Here is a 20,541-nt window from a genome sequence, read left to right as displayed (position 1 = left end):
GATTTGGCATTTCTACCATCTGCTGGAGACAGAGAAATACTGAGATAATACAGGTGGCACAGTTCTATTTATAGGCTATTTCCAGCAAATCTTTCATTCTCTGTTTCCATTTGCTGGTAAGTGTCGGAGAAACACCAGTGACCCTAAACTAAGATGAACATGATTGAAATTGAGGCCTGCTGCTATGCACATAGACTGAATCAAAGTGCAGGCCTAAAGCAATACAAAGATGGAATCTTTAGCAATATAATTATTTTGTCAACTTCTTATAAGACTGTGATTCACACAGAAGAGACTTCAACTGTTCTTCTATATCTGACATCTGTCAGCATCTCACACTGTGAGAAGAGAACCTTGGTCAAGAACTGTGAAACATGTCCTTGGATAAAACTTTGTATCCAGCCATGAAACCAGCTATGAAATGGGTATTGTTCCAGCCCCTCTTTTGTTGAAGAACTCTATGAACTGCATTAACCATAAGGGAATATTCATATGCATCTGGACTCAGACAATATCATTTGCATCCCACCAATTCTGAGTCTATAGGAAATGGTAACATCCAATCAAGATCAACATTGGATCCTATGGAACTGAATATGAATGAGTTTTGGATTAGAGAAAAGGACTCAATTACTCAGACTGTGGACATTATCCTAAGGTTTTTCCCATGAATTTTTCCCCCTGGCTTTTTCCTCATGGAGCACCCAAAAGTATAGCTTGAGAGCTTTGCTTACAGAACTTTAACTGCTGCAGTGAACCTGCTAGCTAAGGCTGAGCTTTATACTCACTACCTTCAAATTCCAAGGTGCAGAAGTCTGGCCAACTATCCCTTGAAAGAATTCAATGCAAAGAATGGCTTTACCCTGTTCCTGCCATCATATCTCACGGAGACATCTGTCGTAAGGGGCTTCACTGGATTACAGCATGGCGTAGTACTGAGATAGCCAGTCCTGTAGAGGTCCAAGGAACTAAGGGTGAGACCACTAACTTAATTACCTTTCTGCTAGGTTATTTAGTTTGGCAATTGCGTAATTACTAAGTACAAAGTTGGGTTTAGAGATAATACTTTACTTTCCATTTATCTTTCATGACAGTGATTTGCGCTATAAAACTAAGAAACCGAACAAAAAAAATACTGTACTTGTACTATATTAAACCTTGTTTTATCTAATGCTGCTACAATAAAGTTTAGGAGCAGTTAAAAACACTGCATCTAAAACTAATGAATTCATATCATAAGGTTATTGATTAAATCTAGTAAGCTACTATAAGATATCCACACCTGATGCTCCTACACAAGGGAGAAAAACCCATGCATCTAGACTAGTCTAGTGGGATAAGGAACAATGTGATATTGTCCCTGTATAAGTTCCAGGTGAGATCTCATTTGGATTACCATGTACAATTCTGGAGACTACACTTTCAAAAGGATATAAACCAGATGGACTTAGTACAGAAGATGGCTACTAAAATAGTCAGTGGTCTTCATAGTACAGCACATAAAGGGGATGGGAAGATAAAGACATTTAAATACCTCAAAGTTTTCCATGCAAAAGAGGCAGGGCCCTTCCAATGGAAAGAAGGCTCTGAAACATGGTGTTATGGATGAAGGTGAAAGGGGTTAGACTCAAGAGTTATCAAAGGAAACATTTCTTTGCAGAAATGGTAGTGGATGCATGAACAGGAGACAAGGACAGCAACTGAAAAGAAGAAAGCATGGGACAAGAATATGAGATGTTTGAAGGAGTGGTAGGTTTGTAAAGCTAAGCAGTTGGTGTAGATAGGTGGACTAGATATGCTATGTGGTCTTTTTTTGCCTTCATGTTTCTCTGTTTCTAGCAAGACAGAAAATAACAATTCTGAATATTAAGACCTAAACATTATATTTAAAAATTTCATGCTGTGACAAAATACATCTACCTGTGAAGTAAAACGTTTTGCAACTGTACCACTACATCGGCATGAGACTCTGAAACTGATGCAGGGCTGTATGTTTGCAAGTGGCATCTTTTTTTGGCTCTCAGCTGGCTCTTCTGGAAAAATGTTTTTATTATTGTTTCCATGATCCTCATGTATCACTGAGAGAGCATTGTCAATTTGTTTCTTAAAATGGTGGCATTCAGCGTGTACCGGTATATATGTTGGTTCTTCCTTCCATTTTTTAGACGTGACACTTGTCTGAGTCTCTTCTGCTTTCCTCTTTAGGGAAAATGGATTGTCTTCTTTATCCTGAAGATTCTGCCAAACAGAAACAGTATCCAGCCAACAGTGGGGTTCTCCAATTACACACTGTTTAATTGTGTACAATCCTCTTCCTAGAAACATAATTTCACATTAGTACTTCCTAGAATATAAGACATGTACTTTGCATTTCATATTATCACTCAGATAATATAGCATAGCATTCCCCAATCAATGTGCTGTGGGTACAGTGGTGTCCCATGGAATTTATGAAGTCATGTTTGTTTGTGGAAATATTTCAAGGAAGTATCTATTTCAATTAGTGCCAGGAACAAAATATTTTGGGTTTGGTAGCCATGTCAGAGACAAAAGTGGTGACATCAAAAGACCTGTTGACATTTGCAAGGAGAGGTTTTGCAGACATGTCTTTTTTCCAAACCTATGAACATATATTTGAAGAAAAAGATATTGATACTTTATTACACAGCAAGAAGATGTGGAAGCATTACATAAACCTAAACGTTAAGAGTCAAAGGAATTCAGGATCCTTTAAACTCCTCTGCAATACAAAGCACAAAGTATTTTCCAGTGATGGATCAAGAGCAATTTACCAGCTTAAGCATGGACTGCATTTTGAAAGGAAAAAATAAGTTTCTTACCTGCTATTTATCTTTCCTTGAGTCCTACTGGACCAGTCCAGAATGCATAGGTTTAGCCCCCATGCCAGCAGATGGAGACAGAGAACAACTGACTTGTCACCTCTTATAGGTCACTGTGAAGCCTGCTGCATCTAACTGTAACAAAGCTAAAACAATTTAACTTTCCCCTTATGAGCAAGGGAATACAATATGGACTCTTTAACTAGCAAGTCCTTAACCCTTATAATGTAACACTCTGAAACAAACCATTTTACAACAAGATGTCTGCTAAAATTGGGAGGTACTCTGGACTAGTCTGGTAGGGTTCAAAGAAAGAAAATTAACAGGTAAAAATCCTAATTTTCCTCTCTTATCAACCAACCAGTCCAGTCCAGGAAGTTTGAGGGCAAGACATGTATGAGTCGGGGTGGGGGTAAAAATGAGGGCGAGGCAGAGGGCCTGGATACTGGATTAAGTATAGGAATTTGAATACAGATTAATGATAGAGAACCAAAAGATAAAAACAAACAATAATAGATACAGATTGATATTCTACAAGTGATCAAGCTTCTACAGCTGACCTTAGTAGTACTGATCAGAAAAATTGAGCAGAGCGATGTGCTAATTGATATTTAACTGCCGTATCTATTAAGCTACTATGGAAGATTATGTGTAGTTTGTGACAGATTAGTGTAATTCCATTAATGATGCTTATCTTTGAAGATATACCTCTAAAAACATTTCTGTACATGTCTTTCACTACTTTGTTAATGCTATCATTGTATATAAACAATGTCACTTCAAGGAGCAATTCAGATTAAAGCTCATGCTTGAAAATATGGTAGCCACAATACACAGACATCATTTGCACTGCTTTAGAAGGGAACAATTTTTAAGAATTAATTTTTAACATGACATGGGTGTTCCATTATGCTTCTGCTAGCAGATGTGTTTACTATTGGGCAGTGACAATAACATTTGAATAAAATTAGTATCAGTGCATCCTTGGTTTTTGCCATATAAAACCATCCTATCATGTGCTGAGGCCACTTCTGCCTCAGGCATCGCCAATCATGTTGGTGGAATGTAAAAAATTACTTCAAGACTTTGCCATTATCAGTACCTTTATTTTTTGGTAGAGAGAGTGGAGGTAGTTTTTTCAGCAATAAAAATAATCTTTCCCCAGATTTCAGAGTTTTCAGTTTGCTTAAATCTGAATTAGCTGTAAAGAAAACTTTTCCAGAGACATGCTCCACCTGACAAAGGAAAAACAAAATATCATTAATGACAGATTATCTGGCAGTCATAGAGGTGCAAATACATCCCATCTAGTTTTACCAGAAACTCTGAAAATCAAGTTAATTTGAGAATGAATCTGGGAAATGTTCAACATATGTTGAGTCAAAGAACTGGGCAAATTTCCAGAATATAAAACAACAAGGAAGGCACATTTCATAGTCTTGTTTTATGTTCTGGTTCCTCTGCTTCTATCAGCTCTACCAGCACAGCTATCAAGGACCATCCCTCAGAAGGATTTGGCAGGAGTACTGGCACTGCAGCAAGTAACTTTCCTACCAAATTTTAGCCAAATACATCCATGAAGAGCGGGCCCCAATAAATGTGCACAGATGAACAGACATAGCAACTGTAAAGGGTGCTTTGCACTGATCAAACATGGCCAAAAATGGACATACATGGGGTCATTTCACAACAATTTTGAAGTGCCAAATTCATTACAAAAAGTAAATATAAATAAAAGATATTTTTTGACCATAGACTGGTCATTCACAGTTTTTAACTAATTTTCCTATATGTCACACAGTTATGGCTCCAGTCAAGCTGTAAGTATCTCAGTAGCATTAGGCATGCAAGTTTCTATAAATTGAACTGATCTAGGTTTCAGTCTATTTTAATAAGTAAATCAATAACCAATTATAAGCAATATGGAAGTCAGAGTGCACCACAACATATAAAACTATTTTTATAATTTTTCTGGAGTAAGATCACACTACCAGCAATTCTTGTACCATTTATTACAATAAACATAATCAAAATATATACTTTAAGTTTGTATTGCTGTAACACAAGGTATGTCACTTTAAAAAGTCCATCTCAACATGGAGCATATTTTGTGTTACTCTTCCACCAAATGCAAAGGGACTCTTTCAAAAGTTGCTTCACTGCCTCAAAATCTCTTATTCACCTTCTAGAATCCACATTAGATGCACATAAAAATACAGGTGCGTCAGTGTACATAAGAACATAAGATATGCCATACTGGGTCAGACCAAGGCTCCATCAAGCCCAGTATCCTGTGTCCAACAGTGACTAACCAAGTCACAAGTACCTGGCAAGTACCCAAACATTAAATGAACAGATCCCAAGCTACTAATCCTTATTAATTAATAGAAGTTTATGGACTTGGATTAAGGAAGAGCACTCGATGTCATCTACTTGGATTTCAGCAAAGCTTTTGATACGGTCCCGCACAGGAGACTGGTGAATAAAATGAGAAGCTTAGGAGTGAGTGCCGAGGTGGTGGCCTGGATTGCAAACTGGTTGACGGACAGAAGACAACGTGTGATGGTAAATGGAGCTCTCTCTGAAGAGAGGGAGGTTTTAAGTGGTGTACCACAAGGATCGGTGTTGGGACCGGTCCTGTTCAATATAATTGTGAGCGACATTGTGGACGGGATAGAAGGTAAGGTTTGTCTTTTTGCGGATGACACTAAGATCTGCAACAGAGTGGACACGCCGGAAGGAGCGGAAAGAATGAGACGGGATTTAAAGAAGCTGGAAGAGTGGTCGAAGATGTGGCAGCTGAGATTCAATGCCAAGAAGTACAGAGTCATGCATATGGGGAGTGGAAATCCGAATGAACTGTATTCGATGGGGGAAGAAGGGCTGATGTGCACGGAGCAGGAGAGAGACCTTGGGGTGATAGTGTCTAATGATCTGAAGTCGGCGAAACAATGTGACAAGGTGATAGCTAAAGCCAGAAGAATGCTGGGCTGCATAGAGAGGAATATCGAGTAAGAAAAGGGAAGTGATTATCCCCTTGTACAGGTCCTTGGTGAGGCCTCACCTGGAATACTGTGTTCAGTTCTGGAGACCGTATCTCCGAAGAGACAGAGATAAGATGGAGGCGGTCCAGAGAAGGGCGACCAAAAAGGTGGAAGGTCTTCATCGAATGACTTATGAGGAGAGATTGAAGAATCTAAATATGTACACCCTGGAGGAAAGGAGGAGCAGAGGTGACATGATACAGACTTTCAGATACTTGAAAGGTTTTAATGATCCAAAGACAACGACAAACCTTTTCCGTCGGAAACAAATCAGCAGAACCAGGGGTCATGATTTGAAGCTCCAGGGAGGAAGACTCAGAACCAATGTCAGGAAATATTTTTATTTTATTTTATTTATTTCTTTTATATACTGACATTCAATCGAGATATCACATCGGTTTACAGGTAACTGGGCGGATAGGGCGAGTTCTGCCCTATTTTACATTATAACATGATAACAAGGTAACAAATATAACATGGTAACAATTATAACAGGAATATATGGAAAAAATAATATTATGGCATATAACTTATGTACATTATGTCTTGATGATAAAATAATTTAGGTATCAGGTTTGATTGGAGGAAGTAAGGGGAGGGTGGGCATGGGGGGGAGGGTCGGGGGAGGGAGGATAGGAAGGAGGGAGGTAAGAGGAGGGTGGAAAGATGCATTCGGGCAGGTTAAGTGTCAGGTGGGAAAGATTTTAAGAACAGCCATGTTTTGAGATGTTTTTTAAAGACTTGTGATGAGGGTTCATTTCTGAGATTGGGGGGGGGGGGGGGGAGGGAGTTCCATAGGGTCGGGCCCGCTATTGTTATGGCTCGTTTGCGGGTTGAGTTGAGGTGTGCAGTTTTGAGATTGGGGATGGAAAGAAGGCCAATGTTGGATGACCTGAGATTTCTTTGTGTGGGGTATGGTTGTATTGCATTGTTTAGCCAGTTCATTTTGTTGTTGTTTATTTTTTTGTGTATGAGGGTGAGGGTTTTATATTGGATTCTTTGTGTAATGGGCAGCCAGTGGAGTTCTTTGAGAGTGGGTGTGATGTGGGAGGATTTTCTGTTGTTAGTGATGATTCTGGCGGCGGCGTTTTGTAGAACTTGTAGGGGTTTGATGTGGATTTCTGGGAGACCAAGGAGGAGGGAGTTGCAGTAGTCGAGTTTTGAGCTATTTCTTCACGGAGAGGGTGGTGGATGCCTGGAATGCCCTTCCGGAGGAAGTGGTGAAGACCAGAAGTGTGAAAGACTTCAAAGGGGCGTGGGATAAAAACTGTGGATCCATAAAGTCTAGAGGACGTAAATGAATGTGGGGGAAAAAAAAAAAAAGATTTGCATTCACAAAAAAAGCACGGAGTAGCTTGCTTTTTAGGGTAGTTACTACACCAAATCAAATAAGCCTGATACTTCACTTTCAATGCATATCCAGCATAGCTCTCTGCTTCAATGGCAGGAGAGAAAGTCTGATACTTCAAGCATATCCAGCATAGCTCTCTGCTTCAACGGCAGGGGAGAAAGTCTGATACTTCAAGCATATCCAGCATAGCTCTCTGCTTCAACGGCAGGGGAGACTGATACTTCAAGCATATCCAGCATAGCTCTCTGCTTCAACGGCAGGGGAGAAAGTCTGACACTTCAAGCATATCCAGCATAGCTCTCTGCTTCAACGGCAGGGGAGAAAGTCTGACACTTCAAGCATATCCAGCATAGCTCTCTACTTCAACGGCAGGGGAGGAAGTCTGATACGTCAAGCATATGCAGCATAGCTCTCTGCTTCAACGGCAGGGGAGAATGTCTGTTACTTCAAGCATATGCAGCATAGCTCTCTGCTTCAATGGCAGGGGAGAAAGTCTTCAAGCATATCCAGCATAACTCTCTGCTTCAACTGCAGGGGGAATGAAGAAAAGTGGATCTATATAAAAAGCTATAAAAGCGACTCAAGACTTGGCTGTTTAATCAAGCATTCTCCTTATCCCAATAACTTTTCTTAACTTTTCAACAATCGACCTCAGGCCCAACTCATTCAATTCCGAATTTATCCTCCTATATTATATTGTATTTAAATTGTACTCTCCTTGCTCCATTGAAGTTATTTATTGCTCTCACTAAGTTATTTTATTTATTTCCAAGTTAAATCTTCCCTGTTCTCTGTAAGACATAATTCTATATTCTGTCAATTTTTATTGTTACAATGTAAACCGAATTGATTAGTAACTTTGTTACTAGAACTTCGGTATATAAAACTGTTAAATAAATAAATATATATATACAGACAACCAACAAGGATTGAATTACATAGTCTGGGTAAACAAATAAGCATGGGTGTAGCTTGCTTATTGCGGCGGTTACTACCCCTAACTAATTAAGCTAGATATTTCACTTAGATGCAGCTCCAACACTGCTCTCTACATTAATGGTGGGGGTGGAAGGGAAATAGAACCAAAAGGTTACTAAGAGCCAAGAGAAACAGATAAGTATGAAAAAAAAAAGTGTGAAACTTGCTGGGCAGACTGGATGGGCCATTTGGTCTTCTTCTGCCGTCATTTCTATGTTTCTATGACTTCTACTCTAGGAACTTATCCAAACCTTTTTTTAAACCCAGTTACACTAACTGCCCTAACCACATCCTCTGGCAATGAATTCCAGAGCGTAATTATGCGTTGAGTGAAAAATAATTTTCTCCGATTTGTTTTAAATGAGCTACTTGCTAACATAATGGAGTACCCCCCTACTCCTTGTATTATCTGAAAGAGTAAATAACCGATTTACATTTACCTGTTTAAGTCCTTTCATGATTTTGTAGATCTCTATCATATCCCTTTTCAGCCATCTCTTCTCCAAGCTAAACAGCCCAAGCCTTTTCTGATAGGGGGGCCGTTCTTACTGGAAACAGTAAGATGCTAAGCTTCAGGTTCCTTTCATATACAAATGCCCCAGAGGAATTTCATTAATGTGTGTTAGTAGGTAAAACTGAACCTTTACATCTTTCCTTTGGAAATAAAAGGAGAAATTTTTACCTGTTCAATTTCTTTCCATGAATCCTGCTACACCAATCTAGTGAAGCCATACAGGTAGGTTATTTCCCCTACCTGCAGACAGAGGCAGATAACATTTTTTTTCTTCTCTGACTTGCCACTACACAGAAGTGGTACAAGCACTGACAGAAACCAGTATTACTTTGGCAAAGCATCGAGAACAAACTAAACTCATTCAGCTCAGGAACAACAAACTTAAAAGAGTTGCATAGAATATCTTCTTATATGATACAAGCCTGTCAGCAATGTGGAAGAAAGAAACACAGGGAGGAAGGTCAGGAAGGAAACAAACCAAAACATGCAGAATATTTCACCTCCTGAAGCACACACACACACACACACACACACACACACACACACACACACACACACACATATATATATTCCAAGTCTACAAAAGAGGCCCAATTTCCTGGGAAGGTCCTGGACTGGTGTAGCAGGATTCATGGAAAGAAAATTAACAGGTAAAAATATCTCCTGTCATTTCATCCTGTTACACCAGTCCAGTGAGTCTATACAGATGAAAAATACCGAAGTCCCACTAACCAGGGAGGGAGGAAGTAAGGGCCACTTAAAAAACCCCAGCCCCAAACACTGAGTCTTCTTTAGTGAGCACATTCAATCCATAATGCAACAAATGCAAATAAAACCAAGAAGCCACCTTGCAAATGCCCATCAGCATGATTGCAAAGGTTTCTGCCCAAGACGACAGCTGCACTCTAGTAGAATGGGCACAAATGATAGAAAGCAGTTGCCAGCCCCTGAGCATATATGCCAAAGAAATTATGTCCTTGATCCATCTAGCTAGTATAGCCTTAGAAGCTGCCTCACCTTTACACAGCTCAGCAAATAACATGAACAGCCTGTCCATCTTTTGGAAGGAATTAGTAATCTCTAAATACCTAATGAATACCCAAGGAATATTTGGACATTTCAAAGATCTGTTAATGCCTTGACTCTCGTCCCTCAAAAAGGCCAGTAAAAAAAAATAGACCACTTAATATGAAACGCAGACGTCACCTTCAGCAAAAAGTCACAGGCTGAAAGGGCACAGAATCTGGCGCTATAGTCAGAAAAAGATCCCTGCAAGACAATGCCTGCATTTCTGAAATACAGAGGGCTGAACAGACTATTACCAGAAAAACTGTTTTCAAGGTAAGGACTTTAAGAGAAATCCATCTGAGAGGCTCAAAGGGAGGTGAAACCAATGACTTAAGAACCTGATTGAGGTCCCATTGAGGAACAAACAGTCAAAAGGGAGGCCCGCAACATCTTTACTCCCTGAAAACACCGGGATACACGCAGATGAGAGGATACTGAAATTCCACAGATCTGACCCTTATAACAGGAAACAGCTGTGACTTGAACTTTTAGTAAATTTAAGGCCAAACCAGCCTCATTGAAGAAAGGTCAAAATGCAAGAGACATCAGAATTTCAGGGGAAAACAGACTGCTCCTAACAGAAAGATATGCTAACTCAAACAAGAGCTAAGGAAGTGGACATCTTAATGGGTCTTTAATAGAGAAGAGATCACTGATGAAGAGTAGATTTATTTCCACAAGCATGACCACGAGATGGATCTTCCATAAAGATTGGACCATGCACCAGAAGAACTCGGGTAACTGGGAAACGCAGGAGATAGTCCATTTGGAGCCTCATTAGATCTGCATATCATAGCCTCTGGAGCCATCAAAACAACTTGACTTCTTTTCATTTTGATTCTGTGTATTCCTGTTCAGCTGCCAGGCAGGTATGACAAAGCAGTACTCCTGCCGGCTATGACTACACCAACACATCTATACCTTCAGTGTTGAACTCCCTACAACAGGTGAAGAATCAACAAAATTTGGCATTCCTGCGAGATGCCATTAAATCAATGTGGGGAAACCCCCACCTGAGTACCATCAGCTTTAAAGCCTCTTAACTCAGCTCCCATTCACCTGGGTCCTGTAGGTTCCTGCTCAGATTATCTGTTTGAAAGTTCTCGTGCCCCGCGATGTGAGCGGATAAGTTCTGTAAATTCTTTTCCATCCAAGGAAAGAGCAGATTGGTCTCCTCTAGGCTTCTGGTGCTGCCCTGTCTGTTCACATATGCCACTGCCATTGTCAGAGAGCAGGTTGACTGCTTTCCCCAGAGCAAAGGAAGAAAATTAGACAGGCTAGTCAGATTGCTCTGGTCTCCAGCCTGTTGATAGATCAGGTCACTTCCTCTGGAGTCCAGAGCCCCTGGACCACCTGATCCAGACAATGGGTTCTCCAACCCAACAGACTCGCATCTGTCAGTACCAATATTCCTTCTAATTTTTGAAAGGATACATATGCAAAAAAAGTCTTTGTGCAACTTTTTATAAGTTGAGATCAAATACGTGCACTATGAGCCAGGATAATACAACAATATTGGGATTTCTTGTGCACACTATATTTTGCTGTGTGCACAGGGTTAATGATCTGTGTGTGCGCTCATGTGTGCCCAGCTTAGATGGAACAGTGGTCGTGACTAGCATCTAGGAGGGAGTAGATAGGCTGACCCGTCCCAAAAGAGGTTTCGAGAGACCATCCACCACCAAAGTTCATCCTTCACTGATCCAGGAACCGAAAGGCAAACCTCGTAGTTCTGGGAGAGAGGTGACCAACGAGACAAGTCTCATATGAAACCTGGCCCATGAAATTATGTCCGGAGAAGCTGCCATGGAACAGAGCAGCTGAAGGTAAGCCCAAGCTCATAGAGCTTCCTGAACGACAAACCTCTGTATCTGACAGATTCACTTGCCCACTCTATCCACAGTAAGGCATACTCGACCTAACTCCACGTGGAACTAAGCACTCAGGTAATCTACAGACCAAACAGGGAGAAGTTTGCTCTTGGTGAATTAACCACCCAGCCCAAGATTTCTAAAATATGGATTACTCGGTTGGACCTCTCCGGCGCATCCAGAGGCCATAAAACAGAAGCTAGTCTCTTAGTGCCACATGCTCCACTGCGCTCTGATTTATCCACCACAATGCAAAAGTGATTCCCTCAGAGCACTCCTACAGAAAGTTGCCACAAATAAACCTCTCCTCCCAAGGCACTTACCCGAACAAGCAGGAAACCTGCAAGGTAACCTTTTGCTTAGCCTGACCTCTCAGCCTGAAACAGAGGCATTTTCTGCAGTTTTGTTTCCCTCTTTCCTTCTCTGTGGCTTTTTTTTTTTTTTTTTACAAATGCTGCTGGGAATGGGGAAAGGAAGGGGGAGAGGCTGTCAGGATGATTCTGTCTGCAATGTCTGATGCCCAGTACCAAAATTCTCCTTCCCCCACCCCACCCAAAAAACAAATATAGAACCTCCCTCGATTGGTTCAACCAAGTCCCCTATGGGACTGGGAATCGCTTCATTCAACAGGCTCACTCTCCTGGACAGGCCAGGGGCTTGGCCCTAGTTGCATTAATACTATGCAAAATCCTACTGCACTACTAGTGAGTCCTACCATCTGCTGCCGGCAGAAAACACTGGTTTCTCTCAGTACTGTACCACCTCAATGTGCTCTGCCTCCATCTGCTGAAAGGGGGACATAACTCATTGAACTAGTGTAGCAGGATAAAATGGAACTATATTTTCAGACAGTCCTATCCGTGAGAGAAAAGTCTATGAAAATATTCAGGTAAAATGGCTCTCATGCATTTTGTAAGATGCTAACTACAGATATTCTCTCATACTTCTAATTAAAACAGTTTCCTAGCTCTTAATAATTTTATTCAAGCCTTTTGGCCCACCATGCATGTCCAGTGCTAGCTGCAGGGTAGGATAAGCAGGATGCTTATCCTACCCTGCAGCTAGCACTGCCCAGGCACTGCGACGAGGGGTACCACCTGCCAAGGTTAGTACGGTACAGAAGTGTCATTAGGCAGAGGCCTTTGCCCCAAATCAATTTTCCAGAACACCGTGCAGGACCTTAATAGAGCATTTTTCAAACATCTCACTTAGAATCTTCTAAATGCACTCTAATCCATGCCAAAGACTAGGAATGTAGGGATTGGAAGGCAGAGATGGAACACCATCAATGATTTTCACCCAGGGCATCATTTTCCCGAGAACCGGCCTGTGCATGTCCTTAATGGAGAGGATTTACACACTAGAAAGATCTAGATCAACTAACCCAGTCTTATCTGGCACATCAATTCCTTCTATGTATAAGATATGAGCTGGGCCAAAGGATCTGAACTGGGCTAATATTGTTTAGCTATTGTTTAAGTGCTGAAGTATTTATTTTTCTTTGAATTGTTGAGATTACTTACCTGATAATCTCCTTTTCCTTAGTGTGTGCAGATGGACTCAGAACAAGTGGGTATAGTGTGCTCGTGCTAGCAGTTGGAGACGGATCTGACGTCAGCACGGGTACATATACCCCCACAGGAAGTGAAGCAACTCAGTAATCTTCCTTGCAAAGCTGTTATGGATATATGTGTACTGACCGATCAATTAATTAGTGAAACAGGATTCCCCTGACCGATTGATAGTAGCTGGAGACCGCCAGCGTTCCCAACTGGAAGACGTCGACACCTGGTAGAGTGGACGCACTCATGTAAGAAATGATAAGGCTTACCTTGAATCGGTGAAACCCCCGTATACCGGCAGCCGGGCGGGATGCTGAATCCATCTGCATACACTAAGGAAAAGGAGATTATCAGGTATTTCCTGATAATCTACATTTCCTAGCGTGTAGCAGATGGACTCAGAACAAGTGGGATGTACAAAAGCTACTCCCGAACTGGGTGGGAGGCTGCCTGAGGACCCCGTAGGACTGCCCTTGCAAATGCTGTGTCCTCCCTGGCCTGGACATCCAGACGGTAAAATCTGGAAAAGGTATGGAGGGAGGACCATGTCGCCGCCTTACATATCTCCGCGGGCGACAGCATCCTAGATTCTGCCCAAGAGGCCGCCTGCGCTCTGGTAGAATGAGCCTTGACCTGCAGAGGCGGTGACTTCCCAGCCTCTACATAGGCCGTTCTGATAACTTCTTTGATCCAACGGGCGATGGTGGGCCGTGAGGCCGCTTCTCCTTGTTTCTTCCCACTGTGAAGGACGAACAGATGGTCCGTCTTTCGTACTGCTTCTGTCATTTCCAGGTATCTGGGCAGCAATCTGCCGATGTCGAGATGGCGTAGCAAACGCCCTTCTTCTGATTTCTTCAAACCCGCCGTGGTTGGCAAGGATATCGTTTGGTTGAGGTGAAATTGTGAGACTACTTTAGGTAGAAAGGAGGGAACCGTGCGAAGATGGATAGCCTCAGTAGTGATTCTGAGAAAGGGATCACGGCAGGACAGCGCTTGTAGCTCCAAGATGCGGCGTGCTGAACACACTGCCAGCAGGAACACCATCTTCAAAGTTAGCGAACGGAGAGACAGGCCCCGAAGGGGTCTGAAGGTGGATCCCGTGAGGAAATCCAAAACAAGGTTGAGGTTCCACAGGGACACTGGCCACTTCAGTGGCAGACGAATGTGCTTGACTCCTTTCAGGAAGCGAGAAACATCTGGGTGCGTGGCAATGGTCTTGCCATCCCTCCTGGGACCGTAGCAAGACAGCGCAGCCATCTGAACCTTGATGGGGCTTAGGGAGAGACCCTTCTGAAGCCCATCCTGCAGGAAATCCAGAACAATAGGGATAGTAGTCGCATGTGGGTTGGTGCCATGAGTGTCGCACCAGGCTTCAAATACTCGCCAGATCCTTATGTAGGTGAGGGATGTGGAAAACTTGCGAGCTCGGAGGAGTGTGTCTATCACCGGCTCCGAGAAACCTCTTTTCTTCAGCCTAGCCCTCTCAATGGCCAGACCGTAAGAGAGAATTGAGCCGGATCCTCGTGGAGGATGGGACCTTGACGAAGCAGGTCCCTGAGAGGAGGCAGGGGAAGGGGTTCCCCTGTCAGCAGTCTTCTCATGTCCGCGTACCAGGGTCTTCTTGGCCAGTCTGGTGCCACTAGAAGAACTAGGCCCCTGTGCCTCTGAATCTTATGTACAAGGGCGCCCAGCAGGGGCCACGGCGGAAAGGCGTATAGCAGAGTCCCTAGAGGCCATGGCTGAACCAGGGCGTCGATCCTGTGAGAGAACGGATCTCTCTTGCGGCTGAAGTATCTGGGTACTTGAGCATTGGACCTGTCCGCTAGTAGGTCCATGTCCGGAGTCCCCCACTGATCCACAATCATCTGGAAGGCTGTGGGGGACAGCTGCCATTCTCCCGGATTTAGGCTTTCCCTGCTGAGGAAGTCTGCCGCTGTGTTGTCCCTTCTGGCAATGTGGACGGCGGAGATGTCCTGGAGATTCGCCTCTGCCCAAGCCATCAGCGGGGCTATCTCTAGGGACACCTGTTGGGCTTCTGGTTCCGCCCTGTCGGTTGATGTATGCCACCGTGGTGGCGTTGTCAGACATCACTCTGACTGCTCTGTTCCGCAGTCTGTGAGCAAATCGCAGGCAGGCTAACCGGACTGCCCGTGCCTCTAGACGGTTGATGTTCCACCCCGACTCTTCTCTGTTCCACCGCCCTTGGGCAGTGAGCTCTTCGCAGTGTGCTCCCCATCCGCTCAGGCTGGCATCTGTGGTGAGCAGAGTCCACGTGGGGGAGGACATCTTCGACCCCCTGCTCGTGTGGTCGGACTGCAACCACCACCGTAGCTGGGTCCGCACTCTGGCTGGTAGAGGTAGGTGTATGGTGTAGTTCTGTGATCGTGGGCTCCACCGATAGGAGGGCGCGTTGTAATGGTCTCATATGCGCCCGCGCCCATGGTATCACCTCCAGAGTGGATGCCATAAGGCCGAGGACCTGTAGGTAATCCCAAGCTGTGGGCCAGGTGGCGCTCAGCAGGGCCTGCAGACGATTCCGGAGCTTTGACCTCCTCTTGGATGTCAGACTGACCTTGTCTTCCTGGGTGTCGAATCGGACTCCTAGGTATTCCAGTGACTGAGAAGGCTGTAGGGAACTCTTGTTCAAGTTTACTACCCATCCTAGGCTTTCCAGAAGAGCTATAACTCTGTTGGTTGCCTGGTGGCTCTCCTCCCGTGATTTTGCCCTGATCAGCCAATCGTCCAGGTAGGGATGGACGAGGATTCCTTCCTTCCGGAGGGACGCCGCCACTACTACTATGACCTTGGTAAAGGTCCGCGGCACGGTGGCTAACCCGAAGGGTAAAGCTCGGAACTGGAAGTGTTGGTTCAGGACTTTGAAGCGTAAGTAGCGCTGGTGATCCCGATGGATTGGGATATGCAAGAAGGCTTCCGACAGATCTAGGGATGTGAGAAACTCCCCTGGCTGTACTGAATTTTTGACAGACCGCAGAGTTTCCATGCGAAAGCTGGGGACCCGTAGGTGTCGGTTGACTGACTTGAGGTCAAGGACGGGCCTGGAAGTGCCCTCCTTCTTGGGCACTATGAAATAAATGGAATAATGCCCAGAATTTATCTCCTCTGCAGGCACTGGGATTATGGCTTTTAGGGACAGGAGCCTCCGCAAGGTAACTTCTAGTGCCGTCCTCTTGAGGGTGAACAAGGAGATTCTACAAACTTGTCTGGCGGGAGCCGAAGAAAATCCAGGTAATACCCTTCTCGGATGATGGAGAGGACCCACTGGTCCGAGGTGATCTCGACCCACCTGCGGTAGAAGAGGCCCCCTATGGCCACTAGCCATAGGGGGCCCCCTATAGCTAGTGGCCCCCTATGGCTGCTATCCCCGGATGGGTTGGCTGATTGTCATTGCGGGGTACGGCCGGGACCTGAACCCGGGCCGGTTCCCCTCATGTTGTGCTTAGTCCGAAAGGACTGGTTCCTGGCCTGCGGATGAGGTGCTTGGTAGCGAGTCCTGTAAGGGTTGAAGCGCTGAGAGTTTCTACCTCTGGATGGTCTAGGAAAAGGGCGCTGGCTCCTCCTTGACCTGTCTTCTGGTAGACGGGGCAATGGAGAGGCGCCCCATTTATTGGCCAGTTTCTCGAGGTTGCTGCCGAACAGGAGGGATCCCTTAAAGGGCATTCTCGTGAGACATGTCTTGGAGGAGGAGTCGGCCGACCAATTACGTAGCCAGAGCTGTCTCCTGGCTGCCACTGAGGATGACACTCCCTTGGCTGCCATACGGACTAGGTCGGAGGCTGCGTCAGTGAGGAACGAGAGAGCTGATTCCTTCTCTTCTCCCGGGGTGTTGTTCCTAGCCTGTGATAAACAGGAACGCGTCACCACGGTGCAGCAGGTCGCAATTCGTAGGGACATGGCTGCCACCTCAAAGGCTTGTTTCAGAATGGCATCCATGCGTCGGTCATGTGTATCCTTGAGGGCCGTCCCCCCCTTCCACCGGAATGGTGGTGCACTTCACAACTGCGCTAACTATGGCGTCTACCTGGGGGCACGCCAGCCGCTCCTTGGTTGCCGGGTCTAAGGGGTACATGCCAGCCAAGGCCCGACCCCCTTTGAATGAGGTCTCCGGCGCATTCCATTCCAGATCGATTAGCTGTTGTGCTCCTTGTAGGAAGGGAAAATGTTGAGTTGTTTGGCGCAGGCCCTCTAACAGGGGGTTCATTCTAGGTTCCCCTGGGGTGTCATGGCCCGGGAGAGCCAGTTCCGACAGGCATTGAGCAATCAGGCCTGGGAGATCCTCTTTCAGAAAGAAGCGCCTCATGGTCCGATATGGTTCAATCCCCGAGGGAAGTTCTCCCTCCTCGGGGGGTTCGTCGTCTTCCTCAGGGCAATCTGAATCCCCATAAGTGGGGGTTCCGGGCGGCGAGTGGCCGTGCCTAGGCCTTGAGGGTCCAGGGACTGGGTCATCCGGTACATATGGACCCGTTCGGGGAGCAGCCTGCATTGTGACAAAGGCATGAATCCCCTTGAATAATTCCACCCAGGAGAGCGAAGCAGGATCTGGCCTTAGGGGCACCAGGTCTCTTGGGTTCCCTGGCTGCTCACTGTTGCCTGCTAGGTCCGTGGTGTTCCCTGAAGAACCGGCAAGTATGCTGGGCTGCGATCGGCCTTGGCCTGGAACCCCCAGGGCCTCTTCACATTGGGCACATAGGGAGTCTGCTTCCTCGCTCCGTGTGGCTCTGAGGTTGCATGCCGAGCAGAGGCTTATGCCTGATTCTGGAGGTGCCGGCTCCGCTGACGCATGGGCTCTCGTACGCTCCATCTCGTCTGTTAATTCAGCTGGAGTCTGCGCTTTGTAATATGCGCGAAAGATGTGCACCTACCAATATGCGCTTATCAACGTGCGCATATAAAAGTGCGCCTATCAGCGGGCGCCTAAGGACGTGCGCCTATCAGCGGGCGCCTAAGGACGTGCGCGCATCCACGTGCGCCTATCAATGTGCGCTTAGCAACGGGTGCCTATCAACGTGCGCTTAGCAACGGGCGCCTATTGCGCGGTGACGAAACAGGGCAGAAGGAGACGGCGAGCAGGCAGGCAAAATGGCGACCCCCTTGGCGGGTTGCCACGTAGGCAGACTCTGCTACTCCTCGCTTCCTCGGAGACCACAAGTAAAGATGTACGCCTTACCTTGTCTTCGGCGCTTCCCGGCTGCGACCCGGGCGGTCTCCTTGAATACTGTGTACAATTCTGGTCGCCGCATCTCAAAAAAGATATAATTGCGATAGAGAAGGTACAGAGAATGGCTACCAAAATGATAAGGGGAATGGAACAACTTCCCTATGAGGAAAGACTAAAGAGGTTAGGACTTTTCAGCTTGGAGAAGAGACGACTGAAGGGGGATATGATAGAGGTGTTTAAAATCATGAGAGGTCTAGAACGGGTAGATTAGAATCGGTTATTTACTCTTTCGGATAGTAGAAAGACCAGGGGGCACTCCATGAAGTTAGCATGGGGCACATTTAAAACTAATTGGAGAATGTTCTTTTTTACTCAACGCACAATTAAACTCTGGAATTTGTTACCAGAGGATGTATTAGTGCAGTTAGTATAGCTGTGTTTAAAACAGGATTGGATAAGTTCTTGGAAGAGAAGTCCATTACCTGCTATTAAGTTCACTTAGAGAATAGCCACTGCCATTAGCAATGGTAACATGGAATAGACTTAGTTTTTGGGTACTTGCCAGGTTCTTATGGCCTGGATTGGCCACTGTTGGAAACAGGATGCTGGGCTTGATGGACCCTTGGTCTGATCCAGTATGGCATTTTCTTATGTTCTTAACCAGAAATGTTATTACAGTTTTGACCAGAAGTTAAATTTCCAGCATTAAGAAATCACTTTAGGCCTGCACAACTCTCTGCATTGGGGAGTAATAGTTTAACACAGAATAAGCATTGAGAAGTGCTGATTTGCATGTACATTTTTTTTATTATATAATGCTGATTTCCACAATAACATCATAAAAAATATTCATAAATCATTGTAAATATCAAAATATATTAAACAAAATAAAGTAATGCAAAGCTAAGCAAATTAACATATTACTTACAAAAATTTAAATACTTCAGTAAAATATACAGCCTTAACTTTCATCCTGAAGACTTTTATGAGGTCCTATTCAAAAGCAATTAGCTGGATAACTCAGAAGTTATCTTGCTAAATGAAGATTTGGGCACTTAGCCGGATAAGTTAGCTAGCTAGAATTTACCCAGATGAGTTAGCGGCGATCCAGGGCTGTAACCGGGAGGAGTTGGCTGGATAGCTGGATAAACTTATCCAGCTAAATTTAAGATAGCCAGATATATTCAGCAGCGCGAATATATGGGCTAAGTTAGCAGAATAAGTTAATTTGGCCAACTAGCTAAGTCGCACAGCAGCTGAATATAGATCTCTATGTCTTTTTCAGCATGCAAGGCTGATGGAAGGGCATTTTATAAAGTAGGAGCTAATTGAGAGAATGCCCTAGTGTGTGTACATGTAGATTTCAGCTTATACTTTTGCACAGATGGAACACTCAGCAGATTATCATTAACAGATCTTAACAGTCGCCCAAGAGAAGCCAGTAAACAGTATTTTCCACAGATAGGATGAAGTAGCCATACTGTCTTGGGGCGACATTATCCGATGGGCACATAATTCGGAGCTCTCTCCAAGAGGCAGATCTTTGTTGCTCTGCTCATGTGTGGCAATTCTCGTGTGGTCAATTGAAATCGAGTCTTCTCAGTTTGTACAAAGACTGTACCTCATGGTATGTAAAGACTGCCAGGGAGGAGAGCAGGTACACATGGCTAACTCAGCCTGCTATCTACGGGAAAACACCATTTACAGTAAGCAAACTTGCTTTTTTCTGTCAATAAGCTGTCTTGGGGAGTCCCAAGCTTAGAGTTGCAATAAGTTGCCCCTTTGCAGAAAAGAGAGGTTTTGGTTTTTTTGCAACATGTCCTTGTGGGTGATAGTTTCTATACTGACTGGACAGAACTCACATCTGCTCTTCCAACCACCTTGGCAGACGCCGAGAGCTGGTCCAGACAGTAGTGGGCTATGAAGGTGTATACTGATGGCCACGTGGCAGCCTTGCAGATGTTCACTATAGGCACATTCTTCAAGTGTGGTATAGAGGAGGCAATAGATCGAACTTGGTGTGCTTTGACCTTAGAAGGTAAAGGCAGTGAAATGGAAGAATAGCAGAATTGTATGCAGTCTGTGATCCAATTTGATAGAGTTCTTTTAGTTACTGTCAATCCCAGGTTATTGGGAT

The 20,541-nt window shown here is 44.6% G+C and overlaps 1 protein-coding gene across 1 annotated transcript in view; it reads right to left on the bottom strand.

Annotated features, from left to right (window-relative positions):
* Positions 1-20,541, bottom strand: part of THUMPD2 (THUMP domain containing 2) — a 174,380-nt gene that overhangs the window by 121,960 nt on the left and 31,879 nt on the right. The window contains exons 3-4 of the mRNA XM_029594346.1: positions 3,943-4,075; positions 1,921-2,315 (exon numbers count right to left, since the gene is read on the bottom strand). Coding sequence (XP_029450206.1) covers positions 1,921-2,315; positions 3,943-4,075 — 528 coding nt within the window. The remainder of the gene's footprint in view (positions 1-1,920; positions 2,316-3,942; positions 4,076-20,541) is intronic.

The sequence above is a fragment of the Rhinatrema bivittatum genome, chromosome 3, assembly GCF_901001135.1.
Source record: "Rhinatrema bivittatum chromosome 3, aRhiBiv1.1, whole genome shotgun sequence".
NCBI lineage: Eukaryota > Metazoa > Chordata > Amphibia > Gymnophiona > Rhinatrematidae > Rhinatrema > Rhinatrema bivittatum.
The sequence above is the reverse complement of the archived record's forward strand: the minus strand, read 5'-3'. Positions and strand labels throughout refer to the sequence as shown.